The following is a 12,184-nucleotide window of genomic DNA, read 5'->3' on the forward strand; positions in this document are numbered from 1 at the left end:
AGGCTTCAAATCCTATATAACTTGGCCCTCTATACTTCTCTGATTTTACTTTCTACCACTCAGCACTCACATATACTAGGTTTCTTGCTGTTCCTGCAACATCTTAAATACTGTAGTCTTAGAGCATGTCCTTGCTCCTTTCTCTTCTGAGAAAACTTCTCTTAAGATATAGACATGGTTATTTCCTCCCAGATGTCCACATGAGTAACTCTGTCACTCTGCGCTAATATAGCTTTGTCAGAGGCTTTTCATGACATCTCTACAAATAACATCACAATCTACTCTATACACCCAATTATGCTTAATATTTTTTTCAGAGCTCTGGTCACTATAAAATATATTATATATTTATTTGTTTATTGTCTTTTTCCTTCTATTAGATTGTAAGGCCCTTGAAGGTAGAGATTTTTGCTTTGTGTTACCTCCCAGTGTTTTTCTTTGCTTTTTGTATTTTTCTCTGCACATATTTTCATTACTGCTGTATCCTCTAGGTAATAATTGGTGCTCATAGGCTTTCAAATATATTTGCTGAATGACTTAAATGAGAGAATGAAAAAACAAATCACTATAATACACGATCCATCTATACACAAAAAAATTTTACTTGTGATTAGCAAGTGCTCTATATAAATATAGATTATTTTTTAAGGAGTTTGATAAAATGCATAATTTTTTATACTTTCATAAACATTATCAAACAAGTGTGATTGAAATTATAGATTCTCAGCAAAACATAAAATCTAACACATGTGACAACACTGGATATAATTTTGGTTTGTAATGGTTTATCAGATAAAATATATTTTTAATTAATATTTTAACTCTAGTAATAAAACAAATATTATTTTGATCGCAATCCTTACAAACTGATACACCAAAAATAATTCAACTTCATTTGTGTAGGGTAAAGACTCACTTGCTTTTACATAACAAAGGTCTGTGGACAAGTTATTATTAACATTTCATTTACAATAAATCTACAGATCATCCCAAGAAGTTAATAATTCCTATCATGATAATATGAAGGAATCCAGGCAAAATATTAACATATATATAAAAAAAGGAATGCAGTTATCTTTTTCAGCATTCGAATTTGAATGTTATTGACTGGGAAGGCAAATTGGATTAAGAATAATTTTTTGGACTTCATTAATCTGACGAAACACATTGTAGTTTTATCTCATTAAGGAACAGTCAAAAACATGTAGCATTTTATAAAATAAATAAAGTCTCTGCATTTTATTCTTTGTGAAATTTGAAGTTATTATTTCATATCTGATAGTTTTTTAAAAATATTGCATTTATATGTATATTCTTGAAATAATTATAACTTCAATATATAAAAAAATAATTGATTAATTCTAATTTCAGACTAAAGTTAAGGTTTACAAATGTTATAGTTTTTTTCCAAATACAGAAAACACTGAGAAACAGAGAACAAAGCACATTAAGTTACTTCTAAGTAGTGGATCTTATAAATTTGACTTTTATGTTTTAATGAGCCCCATTATACTACAAAAGCATTTGTTTTTCTTTCTTTACTGTGATAGAGTATTTTGAAACACTTAGTCAAATATAGTTTAGTTTTATAGCTGTCTTCACAGATGTAGCCCTTTGGGGATTTGGTTTTTCTTCTCATTCCACTGTCACTGATGGTAAAATACTGTTGCACTCTGAAATGGTTTTACAAGTGATCTTATGTACACTTTAAATTGTCCTGTAACATCACATAATTCTTTCTTTTCAAATAAATTACACTAATGTATATATATAATTTTTCACCTACATTTATGTTCTATCTGGCAAACTTAAAGTACTTTAACAGGAACACTGGAGCTAACATTAATTGTTTTATTTCTTGCTGAATAATTCCTCACCTAATTCTTAAGGGAGGAAAAGGACTTAAAGTAATAAAACATTAATGCTGTCAACATAGCAGTAAAATAAATCCAAAGAGATTTGAACCCTGGTCCTTTTGCAAAGTCATCAAAATGTTCCAGTTAGGTTAATTACAATAACATACCACAAATAATTATAGAATCAGAGGGTAAAGATTTTTTTCTTCATTTTGGAAACCACATGAACTATTATCTGTCAGAAAATCTAATTATAAGCCTGATAATAATTGGACTAGATAGCCAGATGACAGTGTTTCACAGATTTAAATTTCTCGTTATATGTCACAATGTCTAATTTTAGTCTGTTCTCTGTCCTTACTTTTGTAACATTAACCAGGCAGGTATCAGCATGCTAACATGTTAAAATTATGAGTTTGCAACCAAATACATTTCCTAAGCGTATTTAATGACTGCTTTTAATAATTCATGGTGAAGGCAACCTGGTGAATAGATAATACAAGGAAATGAAAGCTAATAGTCTTGAGTCATAGTTAATCTTTGTTCTGTCACCTATTAGCTCCAATTCCCTTTTGTTCTATGGACCACACTTTTCTCATCTGAAAAAATGTTAGATAGTGTCATCGTTTCAACATTTTTCATTCTAATAGAATCCATATATTTCATACCTCATCAGTGTAATGGTTCCATTCATGTTAAAACTATCTTTTTGATATATTTAAGATATCTCTTAAGTGTGTTGTAATTAAGTCCTAGAAAATTATTTTCTTAAGTTGAAAAATATATTTTAAAAAAACAAATTCGAGTGTAATTTGAAAATTAATTCCTTGGTGAAGGAATTGCATAAACTCTGTGTAATGAATACAGACATATGCTAAATTCCTATACAGAGATTTAGAATGAAGGAGTACTGGGTCTTCACTTATACTTTTTTTGACATTTCTTCAGCTTTTCTATTACCTCTTGGAAACATAAAATAATTCCAGATAAGAAAAATCAGGAAATACACAAAGAAAATATGCTTATTTGAAAAATAAGTAGGATTGAAATTTTGCTTTTTCAATTACTTTATTTCTCATGTCATATAGAAGTAACTAAGAAAAAATATACCTATTAAACACTACATATAATTAAATCAACTTCACATTATAAATATTAGAAAATATGTTATTATTGAGTACATTTCTTATACTATAATCAAGTTATGGCAATACATATGAAGCATACATCTCTTAGTGTGTGTGTGTATACAGATATATATATATATAAGTTATATATACATATATACATATATGAGTTATATGTATCTCTCAAATAATCCAAATTAGGAAGTTCGCTGCTTTAGAAATTTGGCAAATTTGTAATATTTAATAATTACAATTATAATTTAGTACACAGAAGAGTGTCTATTTTTAAATTGTCTCAATTATTTCAAGAAATCTTATGCACTAAGAAATTATGGCTTAGCATTTAATTTAATCACATCTACTTTCCATTAAAAAAATCAAGAACCGTTCTTATCTATTTTTTACAAATCAGTAAACCATAGGACTAAAATTTTAGTAATATATTTTTGTTTCCATTTAAAAATTCAATTATTTTGTGATAAAGTTCTTTACAGGGTAAAGGAATAAATAATAAAGAAATAAAATACATGAGAATAGCAGCAGGTATGCTGCTGTAAAGTTACTTACAAATACTTTGTTAAATAATTTTTTGTTTTCATGATATCAAAATAGGATAAAATAAAGTGATTTGTGTCAATAACATTTATTTTTGACAAAAATGTGTTAGGAAACATTAACCATTTTAGAGGGGCTCTGAATAAATAAATTCACAAAAAAAAACCAGAAGCAAGTTAATTGCCTCAACTTTGCAATTTACTTTTGTTTGTTTGATCAATTAATGTTAAGCCAGGAAGTTAAACAATTACACATTTTTAAGTGGAAGCCAAGTTTAATCTTAGATAAGAATAGATCGAAGTAGTTTGTGTTGGTAGTGGAAAAATTGAATTATTTAACAGAAAGGAGGAATGACATTTTCTGTCATTGAAAAGGTATATTTTAATGTGTTAGTTAGAGAGGTGTATTTATATCCCCATTTTACAGATAAGAAAAAAAACAGTTAAGAATTTTAAGTAACTTGCCTAAGGTTATATATACATAGAATCTGCAGAAAGGTTAACACTAAACACATCAGGGCAGTCACATACGATGGGGAAGACTGTGTAACTGTTCTGTGAATGACAACCCCTTGAAGTTGTACACAAGAGCTCTGAATAGATGACCTAGAGAGGGTTTAGTAAACAAAAGATGTTCTGCAACAGTAGGAGGCAAGTGGACGGGTCCTGGAATAATGATCTTCCCTTATCTTACATTATCCTACTAATTATATTTTGGCTTATTTTTCTTCTTTAACTGTTCCGGTCTCTGATAAATCAAGTTTGCTTTCACTAATTTCCTTTATCGCTGGGATAGTGCTGGAAGGATGTTATTAAGTGCTGCTTAATTTAATTTGTTGGTCATCAAATCATTACTTGGATGAACAATTGATGGTATATACATATATACTTATTGTATTGATATTTCAACATATATTAGCATAAGATTTTGGATGTAATGCATATATATATACTTGTGTGCTATGAGGGTAAGCTTTTTAAGTTCACTTTTAGAGATGAGATTGAGGGTAAAGCAGAGGCAATCAAAGTACATATAGGTGGTAATTACAATTAGCAAAGCCCTAAATTATATCATGGCTTCTGTTTTGCAAGGAATCTCAAACACTGCTAAAGATACTAAATGTGAATACCATTTACTCTTGCCACAGAGTGATTTCTTTTTTTTTGTCAAGAAATCAAATTATAAAAGTTTTTATATATCTTGGAAATTAGTAAAATCTATTAAAGTAACAAAAAATGAGTTCAAAGAACTGAATGAAAAATATAAAGGTTAAGATTCCCTTGAAATATAAATGAGAGGAGAGGTTGCGCTTTTATCTTCACCCATGATGGAGTGATTGAAACTAGATTAGTCCTCTCACCATAAACAATTATAATACTGGACAATGAAAAAACAAGGCAATAAGTTTCCTAAACTGGATAATTGGCAGCACAAATCTGACGTTTGAGACAGGGAACTCCAAGGAGAGTCCATATTTACTGTGGTTATTCACATGATAATTTCTTATCAAAGATACAGCATGCTTGAGCCTAAGCAGAGTATAGTAGTTCTAGTGAGGTTAAGAGATAGAAATACGAATTCTGAGACGTGGAAGAAGCTAGAATCTGGGGAGCAGGACTCCAGAAAGGAGGAAGCTTGGCAAAAAGCATGAGCTAGAATTCTCCCTGCAGATCTTTGGTGAGAGTATAAGAGGCTCTTCAGAGAGACAATGCTGCAGAGCTGAGAGCAGAAAAATGATTGGACAAGTTGGAGAATGAATAACTATAATAATATTGACAACACTTTGTTTATATCTCATTAATACCTCATTGATACTCAGTGTTCAGTTGAGTGGAAGTCCAATACCTTAGAAGTAAGAGAATACAATGAGACCTATTCTATGCTCACCCTAACAGATTTTTAAACCAAGTACCTGCAATATCCTCAATATAGACCCTGCCAAGTTGGAGGGTCTATAAAATATCTTGGACCTTCTATGGATCCACCCTAAACAAATATAAAGCCAAGCCTGTTATACATTTAAGTCAAATTCAAGTCTAAACACACCCTTTAATTGAACTGCCTGGTAAAATAAAACATGTTTCCCTCTTTAATTTTTTATCCCCCAGTGGATAAAAAATTAAAGGCAAACTAAAACATCTATATAAAAATAGAATGGAATAATAAAAAAAAATTTCAATTAATGCGAAAAAAGCTTCAAAAGAGCAATTGGAAGGACAAATTAAAAAATAGCAAGATGGTAGAATTAAACAAAATCATATTGATGATTACATTAAATGCTAAATGGATTCATTACACCAACTGTGTGAAGAAGGTTTTTTTAAAAAAAAAAAAATAGGTGGGTTGTATAAAAATGTGGAACAAAATATATTATGTAAACATAACCATGGGAAACTTGATGTGTCTATCACAATATTAGAAAAAGCCAACTCCAGGACAAAGAGAGACATTTTATGATAAAAAAATAAATTAATCAGAAATGCATAATCATAAATGTACATGGAATTAATAGTATTGATTTAAATTACTAAAAGGAAAATTATCAGAGCTAAATGGAGAAATAAATAAAACCACAATTATATTCAAAGATGTTAATACCCCTCTCTCAGTATTGAAAAAAGTAGACAATATTAGGAAGAGTATTAGAAGACCTGAGCAACCATAAACTAATTATTTACAGAACACATCATATCAAATAACTGAAGAGCACAGATTTATTTCGAGAATACATAAAATAATATTATATCTTGGGTTATAAAATAATAACCCATAAAGATTATATCTTGGGTTATAAAATAATTTTCAATATATTTCAAAGGGGAAATCTACAGAACTTACAGTTCTTACTAGAACTGGCTTAAATTAGAAATACACAACCAGATAATTAGAAATTATCCAGATATTTGGAAGTTAAATAACATTACTAAACAACTCAGTGGCAAAATAATCATAAAGAAAAATTCACAATTACTTTGAACTTAATCGTAATGAAAAATACAGTATATATTTGACTCATTATTTAAGAAGGAAATAATCTATTAAAACTTATTTTCCTGAATGATAATTATAATTCTTAGTTCTATTCTTTTACTTTCTGAATATGTCATTTTGAGGTCACATGGAAGTATAAATCTACGAGTTCTAGATATTGGCATTATTGACCTTTGGAATGAATAATTCTTTATTTTGGGGGCTCCCTGGATGTTTAGCATCTTCTTTGGCCTTTACTTGCCAGTAGCACCTACACTCCTAGTCATGACACTAAAAGACCGCTCCAGACGTTATTCCCTGGGATGACAACCACAAAGTTAGAGCATCATGTTTGTGGGCAGACAGATGTGGTTAGATTCCAAACCTAGCATTTACCAATTTTGTTTCCACTGGAGTTTACTTAACCATTCTAAGTTCTATATTTGTTTAGCAGTATGCTTTGGAAAAAGATAATGCATACTAGGATATTAATATGTTTGCCATCATGTGAACTCTCAACGCATATGGTGTATCTGTTCAATTGTGTAACTATAAAGAAACTCATCAACTAAAGCGACATCTCGTTATGGGTAAACTACTTTAATCTTTTGGTTTATAATCTCATTTATATGAATTTATTATTATAATTAATGTGTCAATCTTCATCTTTTTCCATTAAACTATGTTAATCATAGAAGTAGATTAGGATTAAACAATTTATTCTATTAAGTGTCAAAGATTCTCTTCTTTGATCTGTTTCTGTCTGAGTGCCATAAACAAGACATTTACCACATCTGATTCTCAGTGTTCTCGATTGTGGCATGAGAAGATATAAATTTCTTGATGCTTTCAACATCCAAAGTTGAAACATAGAAAGTCCTTTAAAAATTACAAGCATCAATAATTTTATGAACTATTTCTCCTTAAATTATTTATAATCTCTAGAATTGTGAGAAAGAATTAAAAACATTCAAATGATTTAATACGGATATAGCCTTTAGGGAGAGAACAGAATGAGATATAAGTAATTCTAATGAATATCCAAAAAAACCATGGTTTCTCTTTCAAGAAGCTAGTTTAGTCTAGTTTAGGATGCTCAAGACACAATGAAAGATAGCATATGGACAAGGTATAGTCAATAACTTCTGTGAGAGTAAAAGCGGTCTGAAGCAATTACAACTCTAGGAATTAGACATGCTTGATGAAACATACCAGTGCTGAGGACCTTAAAAAAAAACCCAAAACTAGTAGGACTTGTGCCATCAAAAAGGAGAGGGCTACTGAATATCCTAAACAAGGCACATAGCAAGGAAAGGCTCTAAGGTACAGTTAAGCTTTAAATCTTTGGCATTAATGAGCTACGTGGCCTACCACGCAGTCAGATGTTGTTGGGGAATATGGGTTGCAGCAAGATTACAGAGGCTTCTTAATGCTTTAGATGGAAGAATTTTAGCTTTATACACAGTATAAAGTACTTTATACACAGATAAGTATCAAACATTTTTAAGAATTTTATAAGCACTTTGTAGAAAGAGACACACAATAACAACATGGAGTACAATGAATTTCAAATGGAGGATGGAAAAGAAACCAGAAAGCAATCATATCACTATCAACATTCTTTTAAATTATAAAAGACAGTATGACAGATTGGATTTATCCAATAGATCAATTTGTGAGCTTCTCTAAGCACTCCTTTTAAAGATAGATGCCCAAATTTCTATTTTTTTAATGTATTCACATTGATACAAATTATTGTAATGTATAAAATTTGTTTTTGGTTTACAAATGCAGTGAAGAAGAAAACCTTATTATCTATACACATACATTTATATCTTTAGAAAATATGCAAATTAGAAAATATATTCCAACAGATTATTTTCTTTAGACTCTTAAAGACATAATATTACACTATTTAAAACATATAAGATTAAGTGTGTTCTTTTGTAGTCTCTGATTATGCATCAGTCATAGGAGTGCTCAAGTAGAAAACAGCTTAGCTAAATATGAGAAGCCTTGTAGCTCCTGTCCAACGCACATCATCTAAAAGTGCTGACAAATCTATTAAGGTAAAAATTTTGATAAAATGGAAAACTCTGTATTTTAAGCAATCTGAGGGCCAAACCTATTACCGTCTTGCCCTTTGATTTCCCAGAGCAGGCATGTGTTTCTTCACATAGCAAGTACCACTGTATCCCTGCTTAAGAGAATAAAGAGAAGGAATATTTCTATCCTTTCCTAAATCTGTGAACATTACAAACTTTCAGGTTAAAAAGCATGGTCACAATAATTCTAGTTCCCAACTTTTAATTCTAGTTTCCGTATAAACTTTAACATTGCTAAAGTGCTTTGCAATATTTTGGAAATTAAATTAGAAAATATTTTTCATGCAAGTTCTTTGATGATTCCTTTTAAGCACACTGATGCAAGGAATTGAAATTCACTACATCATCATCATCATCATCATCATCATCATCATCATCATAATAAACAACCAGCTTAAGGTACAAAGAGAGGACATATTTAAAACGTTTCTGTGCCTTTAATGAAGTCTACAATGGACACCAAGCAAAGCTAAGCAAACAAAACAAGCAAAATAAAATAAGAACAATTACAAAAATTGACACTTACCCATATTTTGCAAAATTTGCCCAGCGTTTCATTATGGATCTACTCAAAATTTCCTCAGCTTTTGTGTAATTAACTCTTCTATCCAGAGGTAAACCAAAGACAAATTCAATTTCATAACCATGCATCACTCCCATCCATTCTGGCCAAGGAAGTTTGGACGATCGATGTTCAAAATAGTAAAAAAAGGTACTATTTTCCCATTGTGAAAACTTTTTGGTGAACTCTAAGGCAGGGCATATGATATTGTAATCCCCAACAACATCATCCAAGGCCTCACGGTAATTTTCAGCTCTCTGATCATCTAACCAGTCCATGTAATGGAAGAGGATCGATTCCCTTCCAAATTCACTCACTCCTGGAAAAAATATTTTTAAACCTTCTTGAAATTCTCTTCTAGTTATAATACTATTGTTATCTTTGCTGAAACCAGGAGCACCGTATACCAAAAATGCTGTCCCTTCATCTTTATTAACACCCACCAAGATCTGGGTTTTTTTGAACTGTCCAAGTTGGAGCAGTGTGTCTGGCATGTCAGTGAGAAAATCACCATCTACAGTTGGACCAAAATTTACTGATAAGAGAGTATCATAGGGGACAACAAACATTTCATTCAGAAGAATTTCCTGGGGATCTTTATTTTGAAGGCATTTGATTATCTCAGTCTCATTTTCTCTAGCACAACCAATAAATTTAGCTAAGGTGAATGTTTTGTTCCTAGCTTCGTAAAGAGACATTACCGCCCAAGGGGCGTTAGAAGATCCACTTTGCAGAATGGCTCTAGTAAACAATGGTTGGCTTCTAGGAGAAAGTAAATGAAGGCTAACTGAAGCTGCTCCTGCACTTTCTCCAAAGAGAGTTACACTTTTAGGATTTCCACCAAAAGCTGCTATGTTTTTTTGGACCCACTGAAGTGCCAACTGTTGGTCAAATAAGCCCACATTCCCTGGTGCCTCAGGATTTCCTGGTAAAGCTAAGAATCCTAGAGCACCCACCCTATAGTTCATTGAAACTATGATAACTCTTTCAACCCGTGCCAGAAACTTGCCATCATAAACATGTAAAGATGATGTTCCAGTTTGAAAACCACCACCATAGATCCATATCATTACAGAAGCATTTTTCGGTTTAGGTGCTGGAATCCACACATTCAGATATAAACAGTCTTCACTGAGGTCAGTATTCGGATTCCACATCTCTGATCCAAGGAAGCCTGGAAAACTTTGATCTGTGTTTTGATAGCAGGAATTTGCATATTTTGTGGCATTCCAAATATTGGACCACTTGGCCAAGGATTGTGGCTTTTTGAATCGAAGACTACCAAGAGGTGGCTGTGCATAGGGAATTCCGAGAAAGGCTGTTACTGTGCCACCAAGAACTGACAAGTTCATCCCTCTGACTTTACCATTCTTGGTTGTAATAATGATGTCTTCTTCAGTGTGTGACTTTTCGATAGGCACCCAGAGCAGAAGAAACCGCAAAAGAAATTGGATGCATACAATTGTACCCTTGCTCTGCATATTGGTTTCTGAAAGAGAGGTAGATAGGAAGTTTTAACAGTCTCATGCACCTATATTTTATTGATGCTAATTAAAATATAGTAGCTCTTATTAATCCTACAAATGATGAAAAATAATAAATCTGCTACTACTAGAAAGGCCTGTGTAAAAAAATGACAAAACAGTTGAAGATATTTCCATTTTTGATTTCAAAAAGAAATAAGTGGAATAAAAAAATTGAAATTATTTCACTTTGGAAAAATTTATTATCAAACCTCTGTAAGGAAGATTTAGCATTTTGAATAGAAAGTTTGTCTCAGGCGCATATATATATACACATACACACACACACACACACACACACACATAGTAGAGAAGAATATATATATATATACACATATATACACACAGCCCTACAATAAGTGGCATTAAGTGGTAGCCTACTTATGGCAAATATAATTTTTACCTTAGTTAGAGGAAGAAGTCTAAGATCTGGTATTCTTTGAAATATGTACAATTCTAATCATGGCTGGCTGGCTTCTGACAGAACTGTGAAGTATGTTAAGATCATTTAAGGATCCTTAGACTTCTGTTATTATCTTTTTTTGTTTCCATGGTCTTTTCTGTGATCCTTTTTGCCTAGTGGTTTATTCCTTTATATAATCTTAGTCTATGCTCAGAATAGATTTTGGACAATCTATTCATTGAATGTTAAGTAACAAAAAAAACCCAGTAGTTACCTTTTATCCTACAAATTATGAAAACTAATAAATCTGCTACCATTATAAAGGCCTGTGGGGTGGGGGGGGGAGACAAAAAAACAGAAAGGGAGGGCTGTGGATACGTAACAATTTGTCTGAAGCTGAATAACCATGAAGGGCTTCTCTACCTGAATTACAATGTCAATGGAGAGAACCAGTGGTTGATAATATGTGTGGGAGGAGATAATGACTTAGAAGTAATTTTACACTGAGATTATGCAATGCACACTGTTAATTTGTTAATAGATTAAAGTATGGGCAACTAGCAAAATTAAATGTGTTAGCATGGTCAGACTTACTTGTATTTTGATAGTGGACAAAATGAGTGAAATAAAAGGACTAAATCTGATAAATTACTTGGAAAAGTGGAGGAAGCAAAAGTAATCTTTGAGACCTACAAAATCATAATTATTTATAATTTTATTAAATAATATTCATTTGGTGATATGAAAAGACCATTTCGGGAGATCAAAGTTTTATTAAAAATTTGTAATGCACTCTTGAGTTTTTAAAAACAAAATAATTTGAAAAATCAGATTCTGAAATCCATGTGACAAGGAGATACAGAAAATGTAATGCAAAATATCATTTAAAAACACTAACACTTTTGTATAATGGAAAGAAAAACTGATTCAAATTGTCAAATACAAACACTAAACTCATCCACATAATAATAACAAAGGTCCACAAACATACAAAGTCTTCTCTTTACTACTTTTTGACACTGTAATTATAAATCCAACCTATGTGTCCAAGAAGCTAATTCTCTAAGTATTAAGAATTATTAT

General features: G+C 31.3%; 1 protein-coding gene across 1 annotated transcript in view; it reads right to left on the bottom strand.

The window, feature by feature from the left end:
• BCHE (butyrylcholinesterase) overlaps positions 1–12,184 on the bottom strand; it is a 48,472-nt gene that overhangs the window by 31,829 nt on the left and 4,459 nt on the right. Inside the window, exon 2 of the mRNA XM_011379955.2 lies at positions 9,140–10,664. Coding sequence (XP_011378257.1) covers positions 9,140–10,664 — 1,525 coding nt within the window. The remainder of the gene's footprint in view (positions 1–9,139; positions 10,665–12,184) is intronic.

Source organism: Pteropus vampyrus, unplaced genomic scaffold, assembly GCF_000151845.1.
Source record: "Pteropus vampyrus isolate Shadow unplaced genomic scaffold, Pvam_2.0 Scaffold12, whole genome shotgun sequence".
Taxonomy (NCBI): Eukaryota; Metazoa; Chordata; class Mammalia; order Chiroptera; family Pteropodidae; genus Pteropus; species Pteropus vampyrus.